At 37.6% G+C, this 17,745-nt stretch overlaps 1 protein-coding gene across 1 annotated transcript in view; it reads left to right on the top strand.

Moving 5' to 3' along the window:
- The window catches only part of Mkln1 (muskelin 1), a 136,310-nt gene that overhangs the window by 75,423 nt on the left and 43,142 nt on the right, over positions 1-17,745 (top strand). The window contains 2 exon segments of the mRNA XM_028866160.2: positions 2,130-2,242; positions 10,682-10,894. Of these exon segments, the coding sequence (XP_028721993.1) occupies positions 2,130-2,242; positions 10,682-10,894 (326 nt within the window).

Here is a 17,745-nt window from a genome sequence, read left to right as displayed (position 1 = left end):
CTAGCTTTTCTTGTTGGCCTACAGCATTCCTCAGTATACGGTCTATGTTCCTGAAATCTCTTAACTTCCTGGGTGTGTATTTGTGTCTTTGGATTCATTCCCACAGCTTCGTGCCTTTTCCTCTCAGGCCCCTGATGGACACATTGTCTCACTTCTCAGCCTAACTTTGAAGTCTGAATAGAAACCCTCAGGACTCTGACTCTAGCATTCTATATGTCTGCAAAAGCATGAAGTCCACTGCTACCTTAAGTGGACTCAGTGCCTGGGTAGCTCAGCATAGTTAAATAATCTTTGGGAAAATAAACTTGATACGGTGTGAGGTCAGAGTGCCCTAGAAGCACTGATTTCTCAATGAAAAGTCTTCTAATGTGTTTACTCTTTGCATTGGGTGTTAATCAGGCCAATTCCTGAGATGCTCCCATGTCACTTTTCCTGTTGTTTCATTGAAAAGAAACTGGCTTCCTTTTTAATGGTTTAAGTGGTTCAGAAACCATGTCTTCCTTAGTTTTAAATGTGTATAGAGTTTTTCTAAACCAAGTTTTTCAAGTCTTTCTATCTGCCTTTCGCTTCCAATTTTCTCTGTAACCCTGGTGAAGACCATGGTCTTCTGATCTGAGCTGCCACTGAAATTGCCATCTAAGCTCCACCTCTAGCCTCCTCGGCTTCCTCTAGCTGGTTTCTCTGAACTTTTCTAAACTCTTTCTGCAAACCAGTTCCAAAGAACCATATGGCCTTGGTTAGTCACCAGCAACAGCTTAGCTCTAGTATCAAATTTCTATATTAGCAAGGCTTCTTGTCACTGTGGCAAAACAATTTAGGCTTACATTTTTAGAAGATTTTCATCCACCAGTGTAGGAAGGGGTTGGCAGAACCAGTCACACCATTGTGACCAGGAGAGAGGACAAGAGGCCAGGACAGCATATTGTCTCAAAGGACACACTCCTAGTGACCTACCTCTTACAGCTAAGGCCTCCTTCTACGAGTTGTAGAAACTCCAAAATGATACCACCAGCTAGGAGCAAACCTTCCAGGATAACCTTTGGGAGACATTTCCTTTTCAGACTATAGTATCCAGTTAGCACAAGAACTAAATCTTCCTCCAGTGGGTTGTTCTTCTTCTGGCAGCAATGAAGCATTTGTGAACATTTTACTCAGAAAATTTGCTTAAAATTTTAAGTTATATGAAAACATGACAGCCCAGCTGTGAATGGAAAGGGGTTTAGTAATGTAACAGTATTTTCACGTGTAGTTTTGAATTGTCTATCTTTAAGATCAGTCACACTTTAGATAATAACTGCCATGTATATAGTCTTAAAACACACACTTGTAGGCATAACATATTTACAAAGGGAAATATTTAACAAAAGGAAAGAAGGCATTGTATAGAGAAGGATCTGTGATATAATATGTATAAAGATTCACTGCTCACTGAGGCAAATAATTTTGTCACAGTGGTAAAGTTTATAAATGCAGTAGACATTTTAGAGTGAAAAGAAATTCACTTCTCAAAGTATTAGGTTAATCTTTGAAAAGGAAGATTATTACAACATATTTGGGAAAATATTATCCCAATATTCATGGGACTGCCATTGTTTTATATCAGTTTATTCTTAACTTTCAGCTAGTTTTAACCATTATTTGGCAATAGGAAGACATCACCTTTAATGTTATCCTTTCTCATTGCATCCCCCCCATAACAGCTACATGTCTTCATGTAATCCTTTAAATTTTGAGTTTTTTAAATAGTTCTGTCTTTTTTAAATAGTTCTGTCAGCCTTTAGTGGCTAAAATGTGGTCCAGCAGACCAATTCTTAAACTGGCTGCACCAGGTTCATATGGGAGACTTTAAAAATACAAACTCTTTAGCCACTAAAGAACTTTGGAATCGGAATCTTGGGGAGCATGGCCTACTGATCTGATTTTTAAATAAATTTCTCAAAATATGGTTCTGCAGTAGTCTTTGCATATACTTAGGTTTAACATTTTTGAAAGCGACAAGTTTAAAGATAATACTGTAAGAAATGTGAAAAGTGCCTTCTGAAGTGTTCTTTGAAACAATTGAGTGAGTCTGGTGCCTTAACCCTTGTCCCTATGGCTTTTTTTAATCCATACTTTTTTGATTTTCATAGAGACTGTTTATTTGTTTGGTGGCTGGGATGGAACACAAGATCTGGCTGACTTCTGGGCATACAGTGTGAAGGAGAACCAGTGGACATGTATCTCTAGAGACACTGAGAAAGAGGCAAGTTCCTAGTCTTTTCATTCATCGGTATCACAGTAGGAGCGTGGTATACACTGCTGCATGCTTGTTTTCTTCTCGGGTGTTTCACAACAGTGGTAGTACAGAAGAATTTTGAAGGAAGAACATCAACTGGATTCAACAACTCTCTCGTTTGAATTTCTGCCCCTGGCCCATCAGGTAGTGGTCTATGTAGCTATTTTGTAGAGTTAAATAGCAATATTTTTGGTTTTGGTTTTGTCTTGAATTTTAAGCTACTTCACCTAGAAATGTAACCGTGTAAATCTTTCCATGCCTTGGCACTCTGCTCTCGTTTTCAGCATTCATCTCCCAGCCCCTCCCCTCCCCTGCACTGGTGAGGATGGAACCTGGCCTCAAAGTGCAGTATCACTGAGCTAGTCTAGCCCCAACTGTCGTATTGTATTTCCTCTGGAAAAGCATGCTTTGCATGTTTTAGCTCTACACTGTCTAGCTTTTTAAAATATATGTTTGTTTGTTTGTTATTGTTTTGCCAGCATGCATGTATTTGCATCACATGCGTGTCTGGAGCCTGCAGAGGTCTTAAGAGGTCATTGGATCCCCAGGAACTAGAGTTATGGATGGTTGTGAGCCACTATGTGAGTTCTGGGAACTGAATCCAGGTTCTCTGCAAGAGCAGCCAGTGCTCTTAACTGCTGAGCCATCTCTCCAGCTTTTTGTCTCATTTGTCCATTTTGTCTCTATTTTGACTTCACTGTTTCACTATACAGTCATGTGCTGCATAATAGTTTTTAACCATTGATAGTCCATGCCCATGGTGGTGGGCTCATAAGATATTGTTTAGGGCTATTACAGACATATTTGTTTATATAGAGACAGTATAGAATGTTGGCACATGATAAAATTGCCTAACAATGCATTTCTCAGAATGAATCCTCATCATTAAGCTATACCTGTCAGTTTTCATAAGTGATATTTATTTTAATTAAAATAGTATCTATACATATATTTGTGTTTGTGTCTATATATGTATAAATGAAGCATTTCTATAATGAAAATAGCTTTGATTTATCGATTTGAATTAAATAATTACATGGTTATATGCAGGGGAAAAACAGATATTATTCATCTTTTCCCCAAAATTCATGTAGATGTATTCTCCATCTAAGCTATATCAGATTGTAGGTTGGGGAAAAAGAAAAAGAAAGCAAAAGAGAAAAAGACCTAAGTCAAACCCACTGATTTTTGTTTAGGGAGGCAGATTAAAATGATCTGGAGGTGTGCCTTCAGTCTTTGTTATTTTGCCTTTTTTGTTTTTTTTCCAGAGCTGAGGACCAAATCCAGGGCCTCGTGCTTGCTAGGCAAGCTCTCTACCACTGAACTAAATCCCCAGCCCCTCCTTCAGTCTTTGAAAATTGAGTTCTTTCTTACTCAGTCTGCTCCAAGGATTAATCATTTAGGTAGCACTTATTTTTTTCCATAAGACCTTGAAATTCTGATTTCTTTTTCTAATCCCAGGTACATAAAAATGATCTTCTATTTCCAGTATTGAAGTATCACTTTTTGAGATGGTTATTTCTGTCTTCAACAAAAATAAAGACATATCTAAAATCACTTTATTTATTCTCAGCTATTTTAAATTGAGTTAGTTACATCTTTAACTATTCTTCCAGTAAGCATGGGGTTCATCTTAAAATCTTCCGTATTCATTGATTGTATCAAATTTATGCCATAGGTCCATTGATGTCAATACTGCATTTCAAATGTCCTTTTGTCTCTATTTCTTTTCATGCTTTTTTTTCTCTGTCTCTGCTTCCCTCTCTTCCCCTCTTCACTCCCTACTCTACCCAACTTAGGAAATTGCCTAGACTGGCCTTGCTTTGTGATACTTCTTCATCTTCCTGGAATTACAAAAATGCATGACCATCTTAGGAGTTGCCTTAAGTTTGAGTCCAGCTAGGTGTACATGGGAAGGAAGTTCCAAGTTAACCTCTGCCACACACCCAGACCCTGCCTCTAAACAAGTAAAAAAGTAAACAAAATTAGTAAATGAATAATCTTTTGGTTTTTTCGAGACAGAGTTCTCCGTGTAGTTTTTTGGTGCCTTTCCTGGATCTCGCTCTGTAGACCAGGCTGGCCTCGAACTCACAGAGATCTGCCTGGCTCTGCCTCCTGAGTGCTGGGATTAAAGACGTGCACCACCACTGCCCGTCATGAATGATCTTTTAAAAACATCTAGCTTTGATCCCTGTTGAGTTTTCTTTAACATCAGTCATTCATAGAACTTTAATGCTGTATAGTAGTAAGCATTTCTTTGCTTGTGATGCAGTAGGTTGGCTGGGTCTTCTGTTAGTAGGAGCACTCATTTGGGAGACAACTGTTGGCTAGTTTAAGGTTGCTTCAGCTGAGACTACATGGGTGTGCTTTACTTAATTGTTCGCCTATCTGTAGGCTACCTGGGACTTGTTCTTAGAGCAAGGGCAGATGTTGTGGGATATTTGTACACTGTGTGAAGATGTGTCACTGTGATTGGTTTAATAAAAAGCTGAATGGTCAATAGCTAGGCAGGAAGAGGTTAGGCGGGACTTCTGGGAACAGAGAAGATGCCAGGAAAAAGAAAGATGGAGTTGCCAGCCAGACACAGAGAGGAAACAGGAGGTGCAAGATGGAAGAGAGGTAATGCCATGTGATAGAATGTAGACTAACAAAAATATGGGCTAATTTAAGTTACAAGAGCTATAGGGACAAGCCTAAACTAAGGCTAAGCTTTCATAATTAATAATAAGTCTCTGTGTCATTATTTGTGAGTGAGCTGGTGGCCCAAAAGAAAGTCCAATTACAGGCAGGGCTGCCAGGGGATGAAATGGCCATGAACACTCCACCAAGTTTGCTTCTGTCTCATTTGTCAAAGGGAGTCAGATAACTTAAGTTCAGAGTCCATGTATGGTGGGATGTTAAAAGGTATCCATACAAGAAAGCATGGCGGGGAAAACCAAAACAATAATAAAACAATGTATCTACCCCAATTTCTTTAGTTTAGTGACAGTCCCAGTTCTCATGCAGCCATATACCCTGACTGTGTGTGACGACCGACCGCATTGACCATTTCTGCAATTTTACAATGTCTTTGCCTGTCTCATTTGCCAGTGTTTTCCCCGTGTTCTCAGTGAGATCTCCCATCTCTAGCTTCAGTCTTTATGTTCTTTAACGTTCAATTGAGACTTCCCTTGTTCAATATAGCCTTTCTGAAGCTCTCTGAGCATAGTTTAAAACTCCTTTGATGCACCCACCTTCACCTGAAACTGGTTTGTTTTCCCACCTAGAGTCTGAATTCCTGATAGGCATGAAGTATATTATTTAGAATTTATGTATTTTAAAGAAGTAATAGATATGTTTATTCTTTTGTAAGTGATCAGATAAGGTAAATTAAATAAAAAGCTGGTATTGGAGTAAAGCAAAGGAATGATAAATACAAAATTCAGGAGATTGGGTGCCCAGATGTGAGGCTTTATGAGTAGCACTGATGTTTTGTGTTTTTGAGACATTGTCTCACTAGGTTGGAAGCAGACTGGCCTCAAATTCAGGGCTGTGCTTGTTTCCCTTCTCCTGGCTTTACATATTCTGTGCCGAGATTACAGGCATGTGTCACTGTGCCCAGCTCATTTGATTATTTTTTTATACTGCATATATACATTGTAATATGAAAAATGAAGTTGAAAATCACAGTGATTATTTTGATGAGAACATTTTCTGTTACTTTGAAGATAATAAAATGTTTCAGTATTGGAGCTCAGGTTTATTATAGTTTGTTCCATCATATAGATAGATGCCTGTGGTGATTTGAGTAAAAATGGCCTCCATATGCTAATATATTTGAATGCTTAGTCGTCAGGGCGTAGCTGTTTGAGAAGGATTAGAAGGATGGGAAGCATGACTTTGTTGGAGGAAATATGTCACTGGTGGTGGACTTGGGGTTTTAAAAGCCCATGCCATCTCCAGAGTCTTTGTCTTTCTCTGTCTCTTCTTTCTTTCTGCCTGTGGTTCAGGATATAGCTCTCACCTACTTTTCCAGCACCTGTTTGCATGCTGCCATGCTTCCCTCCATGATAATAATGGACTAAACCTCTGAAACTGTAAGCAAACTCCCTGATTAAATGCGGTGTTTTTTTTTTTTTTTGTAAAAGTTGTCTTGATCATGGTGGCTCCTCACAGCAGTAGAACAGCGACTAAAACAGTGCCTAAAAATCTTCAGTTGGTCTGTCTGTGAACTGAATGATAATATTGCCCTAGCTTAAATAGCCCATTGTTCCTAATGTTCTGCAGTTACAGTTTTTGTATCAGTAAGTATAGATATTGGTTGTTATTGATGATGTCTCAGGGTGTGCATTTTAAAAGCATGATATATAATCAAGAAGCAAAAGTTGATTTAATCACTTGAATTTATTTAAACATGTGTCTAGTAAAACACTTAGAGATCAAAAGCTAATAGCCTGAGCTCTTAAGGAGAAAATAAGTGTTTATGTAGCTAGGCAAGTACATTTTTATTGTTTTGAGTTGTTCTTTAAAGTAGTTAATAATAAAAGAAAGCTAGAATGAAATTATGAAAGGCTACGGATGTTGCCTTGTGCAAGAGCCTGGGTTTCTTGGCACTATAAGTATGCACAAAGAAAAGCATTTTTACTAAACCTGATTCACCTTCAGTATTTTTATAGCAAGAAATGTCTTCTTAGGAAAAGCCAAGTTGTAGCTTTTCAAAAAGGGAGTGCTAGGAAATGCCTTTTATACATACATACACCACACACACACACACACACACATTTAATTTGTGTCTCTTGTTTTGTTAAACAGCTCTAACTTCATTCCTAGGATTATTGAACAATAAGAAATTAGACAGGGCTCTTTTTACTGGATTTTACTTGTACTAGTGATTTTTCAAATCTTAGGGTAGGTAGTAGGATTCCTTTGTGTATGTAAAAAAAACCAACCAAACAAACAACTTACTGGTTTTCTTAATTTATTTGGGTTATGCTTATTGAAAGTCACTATGTCAGAAATACCTTTAAAATTAATTAATTTACAAAAACAGTTGTATGTATTTTTGTTAAGATAACTGTTTTCAAAATTGGCATTGTTTTAGATTTTTAGAGCTATTGATAATGACTAGGTTAGTCAAGGACAGCTAGATTTTCTTTATATATTTACTCTCTTAGGACATGTTTTACATGAAAAAAATGAAAAAAATTGGACCATATATAGATGTACCTGAGGCAAGAGAATGAATCTTTAGCAGCCTTTCCAGACAACTGCATATTGCTTTTTTGATCTCATGTCCCAAATAGACAAATGTTTGTTTTCTAATGGTAGTTTGTTATGTAGACCATATCACATAGCTCTTTGTATTTGCTGTGTTAAAATCCATTGGCCTGTTTGCTCATTGAATGGATTTTATAAAACCTGTACATGATTTTTCACTTATGTGTTGGTCATTTTAAAAATACTGATTCACTTCTAAATGTTGGCATATTTTAATATATGATATCCCAAAACACATTTGTTCATGTCACTCTCAGTCTCAGCAGAAAAGTCTGAACATTGAGAAGGTATCAAGATCAATGGCAGCCTCACAGTTCTGATTGTTTCTTAACATATATTGTATTATTACAACAGATTTATTTCCACTTTGCTTCAATTTTAATACTTTTTTAAATTTTGAGACAATGTCTATCTTAATCATAATTTTTGAATAAATATACTATTTGGATATTTTTTTGGTTGTTGTTTTCTGAGACAGGGTCTCACTAATGTAGCTGTGGCTGTCCTGGAACTCACTCTATAGACCAGTCTGGCCTTGAACTCACAGAAGTCTGCTTGCATCTGCTTCCTGAGTGCTTGGATTAAAGGCATGTGCCACTGTGCCCAGCTGAATAGACACACTTTGAGTAGTTGTAATTGTTCTCCCAATATAGTCCATGAGAACTATAGTCTGCATGGACTTGGAACTCCAGAAACTGCACAGATGCTTTTGGAGACAGCCATTCCCCACAAAATGACCTTGTTTTATACTGTTAAAGTCTCTAATGTTTGATGTAATAGGAGATACAATAGTGGAGATAGTTGAATCACGTCTACTCTGCACTCAGACTTTTAATGTACAAAAAGTAATGTAGTCTCGGGGAACTTTTGCCTGTGTTCATAGAGAATGAGAATGAAGAGACAAATGTTTAAGTCTTTTCATGAAAAGAACTTTGACCCCATAGACTGCCTGAAGGACCCCAGAGAGAGGCATTCATTCATTTGTATTATGCCGCCATTTTCCTAAACCCACTTACTATAGTTAAGTGGCTATGTATGGCTAAAGACCCCCTTTACTCTTTCTCTTCTTTCCTCATAACTTCTGTCTCTGTTTTCTAATGTCTTTCCCATGTCACCAGGTTGACCTTGCAGAGCACTGTTAAGTAGAGGTGGTGAGAATAAACATCCTTGACTTCAGATCTTAGTTATAAAACATTTATGTGTTACTAGTAAGTGAAAGCTAGGCTTCATATTGTCTTCATCCATTATCAGATTGAAGCATTTTCTTCCTATTCCTGATTTGCTGTTGGTTTTTTTTTTTTTTTACCATAAACATGTATTGAATTATGTCAAAAAAATCTTTCTGTATTTCTGTTAGACGTGGAATAGAACAGAGTTCAAAATGAAGTTTTTCTTCATGTTTTCTGAATTTTTTTTTTTTGTCTAAAATTAATAGTAATTTCCTGTATGAATGCTTGGTAAAATTTACCAGGGCAGATACCTGAGTCTGTTGTTATAGGAAGATTTTGAATGATAAATTCACTTTTTAGATGGAAAGACTTCCCATTTTTACCTCATGTCTCCTGGCATTTGATAGGTTATATTTTCTCAAGGACTGTCTTTTTTATGTGTATATTTCATTTGTCAAATTTCTACCTATGCTTTTAGCTATTGTCAAATTGTACTTGTTTCTCTTAGTAAACGCTATTTTCCTCATAATTCCTGTTATTCTTTAGTGATATCCCTGAGTTTATTTCTGATGTTTTAAAATTCTTTTATTAAAAAAAAAAACCCTAACATTTTCTAGCTTTTGTTTTCTATTTCAAATTCTATTAATCTTCATTTTTAATTTTTGTTCTTCCTGGGGTATAGTTTACTTGTCATTTTAATGGTATTAGTGCTACTTTGAAGCAAGAGGTCTTTCTCGTTTAAAAATTAAAATTTCATACTAATGGAAATATAACTCCATATTTGTTTTTGAGATTATCTAATCATGAAAGAAACTTTCCCCTAAATAATATTTCTACTTTATGTATGAAATCTTAGCAAAGAAACCCTTAAAATGTAAATCTTAGAATTATTTGTATGACTATGAAAGCACAAATTGCACTCAGTTTATTTTCTCAATTACTGTTACTAATGTCAAACCGTTTTCCTGTGTAATATTCCCACATTTAACCAAGCTATTTACATTATGTTACTTCTCGTATAATGCTGCTATTTGGTGTTTTGCCTTGCTCCAGGAACTTATAGTGGTTTTTTATTTCCTTCAGATTGCACCCAGTCTCCTAGCTTCCCATTTCTCGTCATCTCAGTCATGAGCATATCATTTTATTAGCAGTTAGATTTTTGCTCATTTCTCTCTTCTGAGGAAAAAACCAATTGCCTATCAAAGTGAAAAGAACAGGGTTTTATAATGTTTTTAAATCTGGTTACAGTGGGGCTTAGATATCATTATCACTTCCTAGTTTTCTGATTCTAGACAAGTAGTTTAGACTGTGAAATAGTGATAATGGTTTCCTTATAGTGTTTTTGTAAGGATTCAGTGAAACACATCTATCCACAGTAATAATGTAAACAGAATTTAGCAAGTAATTTAGTAAGTTTTGTGAACTTAACACAAAACTAGACATCTGGGAAGAGGGAATCTTAATTGAGAAAATGTGCTGGCAAGTTTTATGTCACCTTGAAACAAGCTAGAGTGATTTGGTGAATAACAGTCAACCCAAGGCAACTGATGCTGACCTCAGGCCTACACAGACGTACACACACCTTATACATTCATATGATCCTACATGCACATTTTTTTTAAATTTTTTTTTTTGTTCACAATACTTTTAAAGATAAAATATGCCTTAAACTTGATTTTCGATAGGGATTGAACTGTGTTCAAGGCATATAAAACACAATGTGGTATATGACACAGTGGATGTTAAAACAAGTGCCAGAGAGTATAAAATAGTTCATAGCTTTTTCCTGGCAGATTTCAGACATTTCTAGGGTAAAATTTATGTCTCTCACTGCTTTCTTTTGCTTAGAGATGTGTTATCAGTCTAGTATTAGAGCCATAGTAGTTGACTTGTCATGAGTTTTGATGAACTAGAACAGAAGAGAGCATTTCTGCTCTTTGCTCTTTGACACCCTTTTTTCTTCCCACCCTTCTCTCTCCAGAATGGTCCTAGTGCCAGGTCGTGCCATAAAATGTGCATTGACATCCAGCGGAGGCAAATCTACACGTTGGGCCGCTACTTGGATTCCTCTGTGAGGAACAGCAAATCTCTGAAAAGTGACTTCTACCGTTACGACATTGACACCAATACCTGGATGTTACTGAGTGAAGACACTGCTGCTGATGGTGGACCAAAGCTGGTGTTTGATCATCAGGTTGGATGCACTTCATGAGAGTAAAAGTAGCTAGTGCTGAGTACTCTTTGCTCTTAGAGGTCTACTTTAGATGCTTATATGGTGTCAACTAACTGATGATGCTATTGGTAGGTAATAAAGATAATTATTTCAGGAAGTGTAAGGTTATTCTTACATTTTTTTATTGTTTGGTATAGGATGAAATATTAAGCCATTAATCTTAATATTTACATAATTGTTAACTTATTTAAAACTTTAGTATAGAGAGTGGATGAAGCAAGGAAAAACAAATTTAGAGGTTTATAAATATATATTAACTATAACAATTACAACTTACCCTGTTAATATTTTTTATTCTGTTTTCCTGGAAGAAATTTAAAATCATTTGCTAATGAGTTTAAAAACTAGAGCTTTCCTTCCAGTTAGACTAAAATATGCTTTCTTTTGTTTGTAATCAGAAACTTGTTACAAAGCTATGTAGAAATTTGGCACATTCTAGATTAAGTTTAAACTCAGCGTGTGATGGTGTTATGGACAAAACAGTTGTAAACAGTGAGTGGTGTGGAAGCCACTTTAATTACTGTGGCTGTACCTCTCTGCATTATCCCTAGCATAGTCAAAGACAACGGTAACTGCTTTGAATTGTTCCAATAGGCGGTTTTACTTAGTTAACCTGTTTGCACAGCTTTCAGAGTGTAGGAGAGAGGACCTGTTTTACTGTATCAGCTAGCATTGGCTGCTGCTGGGGAAATAGGAGGTAGTGATAGAGTTGGCCTGCTCCAGCTTTGGCCTTAGGTCTTACATAGCAGCTGAGTCCCAGGCCTTTATTCATTGTTTTTTTTATAGATTGTTTTGCTTTGCTTTGAAATTATCCTAGTTTCATGTTTTTGTTAATGTGTGACTGGTGTGGAAGAATGGTGAATAGGAACTACGTCCATCACGTACTGTAGGTGAAAAATAAAAATGTTAAGGTCCTCTGGTTAAGGTCGGAACTTACACCGGCTCTGTAAGGCTGAGTTTCCACAGCCATGCTCCTTCCTGGTATCCTCAGTGTTGTTCTTCTGGCAAAAAGAATTCCAAGAAGTTAGGCTGAATCTGGCTAAGAACGTAACGTCAGTGGGTCATATTGTTAGGTTACAATTTATCCTTTTGATCAAAAATTCTTAATATTTTACCAAAAAGTACTGAATTTTACAAAAATGACTTGTATTGGTTGAAAGTAGGATAGCTGAAGGATAGTCTGGCTGTGGCACACAGTTGTGTATGCTATTCGTTTGTCTTGACTAGTAAAACAGGACGCTCCTTGGAAGTTGGCTACTATTAAATAAATAATTCTAAGTTTTCAACTGATCTCATGCTATGAAAGAACCGTGGAGGAGAAGAAACCAGAATTTGGTCCTGATTCAGCTAAGCAGTTATGCTCTGTGCTGCTGAGTACGCAGCGCCTGTCTAAGCCTCCAGTGCACATTGAATTTCATGCAAATAAAGCTGTAAGTTAGAACTTACTAACTTGTGTTCATGACACTCCAAACAATATTTGTAGTGCCAGGATGTTTTAGGGTTTAATACTTCATGTTCAAAAATTTAGAAGAACATGGGGAAGATAAAAACACATTTAAAAATTATTTTTCCATTTTGAATTTTCACATTTAAAAAATTGAAATTCAGAGTCTTGTATTTCTGGTGAGCATATGGCAGCTTAGCTCGGCTTAGCTATCAAACTTTACTTGTTGTTGCTTTGCCTAGTTTTCAATAACAGCAAGAATTCCAACAGAAAGGACTTTAAAAACAGTATGTAAATCACATATACAGAAAAACTAGGAGCCAGAGAAAGCTCACAGTTGCTTGTAAGTTTACTCACAAACAACAGAAAAACCTGGTCCGTGTACTGAAGTCCACACATTGCAATGAAGAGAGCGTGAGATGCAGGGAGCCCTGCAGTGTACAGCAGACTCCTGAGTGTCCAGGGCGGAGCAGCAGCAGGGCGAAGCAGGGCATTAACCTGTAGCAGGGTCGGAAAGCCCAGCCCGTTTAAGAAAGCAGTGTGTTCAAAAAGGAAACACTTGGGCAGCTGGGCACACTGGCTTCTTTTGCAGTAGCCAGTGAGCTAGGGAAGTTCAAATCTTGAGGACCAGTCAGTGAGATGGCTTATTGGGTAAAGGTGCTTGTTTCCAAGTTATTCTCTAACATCCAAATGCACACTGGCACATGCATGCCCACACACAGGCATATAAGCATGTACATACAGAATCAAAATAGACAACCGTAATTTTAAAAAGACACCTTGAGATAGACCATCTTTAAACCAGATGAGATCTCAGAATTAGACAAGACATAGCTTCACAGAAACACACCTCTGTTCAGTAGCACCAGGGTCCTTAAGCACTACTGTCCCTCTTCCATAGGAACTCTCTGAAAGATATTGGGTCCAAGGAAGACCAACTCACTTAAATGTGAAAAACTATAAACAATAACAAGCACCAGATCTTTAGAGAAATACTTAAAAGAAAATAATAGAGGGAAAAAATACTTTTCTTCATACAAAAGTAGGTAAGAATTATATTTCAGCATTCTAACAGTTTAACAACATAATGAAGCTTGAAACTGAAGATAACTACAAAGTATAAATTGAAAACTGCCAGTGTGAGCACCAAATGGTAAGAGCAGCCGAAAGGAACTGCATACAGGGAAGAAATGAGGGCTGATGAAACGGCTCAGTGAGTACAAGGGCTTGTGGCTCAAGCTTGTCAGTCCCTGGACCCCTCGTAAAGGTGAATGAGAGAACCCACTCTACAGAGTTCTCCTCCTCACAGTGTAAACATAGTCATGAAAACCAAAGAAGAACATACTATCATGTTCAGAAATGGAGACTGGTCTGTAAGCATAAAGAATAGGGATCGTGTAAGTATAAAACAAAACAGAAATATTTGTCAGAGAATTACAGAGAAGACAGGCAAATGAGAGCCAGCCAGCTACCTCAAAGGCATATTAGTAACCCTAAATTTAAAGCACACTATTTTTAGTTACTAGACAGAATTATGAAGCCACTTAGAACTAAAATGAGACTGGTTGTATATCCACTTTCAGTGTTGTTTTCTAGCTTTCTATAGCTGTGATGAAATATCTGAGGCGTTTAACTTATAAAGAGAAAAAGATTGTTTTGGCTCCTGGTTGTGGAGGTTCCAGTCTAAGATCAAATGGCATCATTGCTTTGGGATTTTGGTAAGGGCATGCATTATGACAGAATCATGTGGTAGAGCCAGACTACCTACGTGAACAGGGCCACAGAAGAGAAGGGGCAAGCTGGAGCCTCAGTCTTCTTTGCATTCACAATCTTAATGATCTAATGACCTTCCAAAGGCCACTCTTCTGGAAGTCCATAGCATCTGTCAGTATTAGTGCCACCATGGTGCCAAACTATTAACATGTTGACCTTTGGGAGACACTACCCCTATTTAGATTGTAGCAAATGCCAAGAGACAAAGGAACAGTATCTAAAGGTGTTCAGGAAAAGATAGTGTGGACCAAGTGTTAAAGAGCTGACCAAATTGCCCTTTAGATATAAACACTTTAAGAAATTACTAGCGGGCTGGAGCGATGGCTTAGAGGTTAAGAGCATTGGCTACTCTTCCAGAGGTCCTGAGTTCAGTTCCCAGCACCCACCTGGTAGCTCACAACCGCCTATAATGAGATCTGGTGCCCTCTTCTGCTGTGCAGGCATGCATGGAGGCGGAACATTGTGCACATAATAAATAAATAAATAAATAAATAAATAAATAAATAAATCTTAAAATGAATGAATGAATGAATGAATGAATGAATGAATAGCTTGAGCCAGGTGGTGATAGCACATCCACTCAGGTGGATCTCTGAGTTTGAGGCCAGGCTGGTCTACAGAGCAAGTTCCAGGACAGCCAGGGCAACACAGAGAAACCCTATCTTGAAAACTAAGCCCCCCCTCAAAAGAAATTACTAGAAATGGAATGTGAGTTAGCTGGGAAGTAACAGCAAAGAATCTTGTTGAAGAATGGAAGGGCATGGTGTCCCACGCCTTTAATCCCAGCTTTGGGGAGGCAGAGACAGGTGTATCTCTGTGAGTTTGAAGCCAACCTGGTCTACAAATCAAGTTCCAGGACAGCCAGGGCTATGAAGAGAAACCTTGTCTCAAACAAAACAAAACAAAATAAAAAATTGAAGATCTTGGTGTCTTGGCCTCCTTTCCTGGACCAAATAATTGACAGGACAACCAGATCCTTTCACTGACCTCCTTCCCACCTTCTGCAGGGAGGAAAGAGAGCACATTAGAAATGGTGCTGAACAGCAACAGCGGGTGGTGGGAGCTTTCCTGAAGGTGGATCACCTCCTGCCAGAAGAAATCACTGTTCAGCTTCATACTGCAAAAGGCTGAGATGTAACAAGTCCAGAAGTCTTTATGCCCTGAGCACATATTAAGTTATGGGTTAGGGACTAAATAGCAGGGGATCCTCTAGTCTGATGAAGTATCTTTAGGTGTGATAATTTATAAAAATTAGAAAATGGGTTAAAGGTAGACAAAGAAAATTGGGCTGTCTACTGCTTATTATGTTTTAGAAATGCTGTAACCCGACAGAGTAGAAAAAGAGTTTTCCATTAAATCCGGGTAGGATTTTTTGTTTGTTTGTTTGTTTATCTATAGATTGTTATTGTTTTGAGACAGGTTCTCATTTTGTAGACCTAGATGTCCTGAAACTCACTATGTAGACCAGGCTAGCCTCAGACTCACAGAAATTTGCCTCTGCCTCCTGAGTGCTGAGATTAAAGGCTTGTGCCACCACACCCACTGGTCTTGCAAAATTTTGATTTACAAATTTTTGTGAAAATACCACAATTTATCGTAAGTTTGTATAACCGTTTTTTTCAAGAGATTAAAAGCTATAAAACAGGACCTGGAGCTGGCTGGGCAGTAAAGAGCATGTGCTTCTCTTGCAGAGAACCCAAGTTCAGTTCCCAGCCCCCATGTCCAGTGTCCAACAACTACCTGTAACTCCAGCTCCAGGAGATCTGACACCTTCTTTTGAGATGCAGGGGCACCTTGCATACATATGCACATGTCCATGCATGGACATGGGCACACACATACATGATTTAAGATAAAATAAATGCTAAAAGTATAGAATAAAAAAATTAAATAAAAATAAAAATGAAGAACAAACCTTAGACTGGGTAAAGAGTGTTAAGACGCCTAGAATGATTAAAATTTGTTGATAATTGACCCTCATTATAAAAGAAATAAATAGGCCAGGCAGAGGTGGTGCATGCCTTTAATCCTAGCACTTGGGAAGCAGAGGTGGGGGATCTCTGTGAGTTCGAGGCCAGCCTGGTCTACAAAGTGAATTCTAGGACAGCCAGGATTGTTACTCAGAGAAACCCTGTCTTAAAACAAACAAACAAAAAACACTATGTATCTTAGTTCAGGAGTATATAGTATATAAATAAAGTTATTCCTGTTTCATGTCCTGTATGCTGGAAGTGTGGAGAAGAATCTCCATGCTGATACTGTGCTCCTCCTGTTTTTTATGAATTAGCAAAATAAAGATGTGTATATGTAGCCCTGATGACAGTTAAGAATACCACACCAAAAACTCCTGAAAGGAAAGAGGACACACTCTCTCTCTCTCTCTCTCTCTCTCTCTCTCTCTCTCTCTCTCTCTCTCTCTCTCTCTCTCTCTCTCTCTCTCTCTCCCCCTTCTCCCCCTCCCCCTCCCCCCTCTCCCTTTCTCTCTACTAGAATCCTTCCTTTTTGCAGTGCTTTATTTTTTTAATTGGTCTTTAAAATTACTAAAATATCTTTGTGTGGTAAATTTAAAAGTAACTATATGAGGGAAGCAGTTTGGGAGAAGAGACTCAAACTCGGAACAACTAGTCCAGTGCTTCACTGAAAGCAGAGCTGCTTGTACATGATACATTCTTCAATCGCAGACGCCGCTTGGCTTTGAGAGCTGAACTTCAACTTGACTTGGAGATAGAATTTGAGTGTTATTATCTTGTGACAGCTGTTTCCTCATATGTTATTTTATTGAGGGCTTTATTTTTATTTTAAGGAGTGTAAAAATCAAGGTTGACTTGAATTGCATAGCTTAATTCAATGAAAATTAAATTTATAATGTAAAAAGAGACACAGTTATTCATACTATGGTATGGAAGTCTGTCTGGAGACATGTTTGCAAATGCCTTTTGGGTTTTGTTTTGTTTTGGTTTTTTTTTTTTTTGAGACAGGGTTTCTCTGTGTAGCCATGGATATCCTGGAACTCACTCTGGAGACGAGGCTGGCCTCGGACTCTGAGATCCACCTGCCTCTGCCTCCCAAGTGCTGGGCTTAAAGGTGTGTGGCACCACTGCCTGGCTTGTTGCATTATTTTACAATATAATTTGGTGAGTTTTGTGAAATAAATGTAGAGTTTCATTTAGCTGAATCACTCTAGTTTGCGGGTTGGGTATCTTCTCTCTTATTAAACAAGTAACAAGTAAGATACTTCCCTCTAAGGAGGATGGAGAGGAGCATATGATCACAATTCATCCATAGAGTTATATGATCAGTATGCACTGTTAGTAAAACCAGTATGTCATGATTTGTTATTGACTCTGATAAAAATCATGTAGCATAGCATCAAGAAAACAAAGTTCCTTAGCTCAGTATACTCATTTTAATTGGGATGAATGGAAATTGAAAAAGTATTTAGAAACCTATCCTGAATTTCTGAACAGTATTACAGTATGTGTGTACAATAATTAAGATATGTATTTAGCATCATTAAGAGCAAAATTTGGGGTTTCTTTGAGAATGTGAAACTGTACTTACTGATTTCATTTTGGCACATATGACAGGAACAAAC

This window comes from Peromyscus leucopus, chromosome 3 (genome assembly GCF_004664715.2).
Source record: "Peromyscus leucopus breed LL Stock chromosome 3, UCI_PerLeu_2.1, whole genome shotgun sequence".
Taxonomy (NCBI): Eukaryota; Metazoa; Chordata; class Mammalia; order Rodentia; family Cricetidae; genus Peromyscus; species Peromyscus leucopus.
The sequence above is the reverse complement of the archived record's forward strand: the minus strand, read 5'-3'. Positions and strand labels throughout refer to the sequence as shown.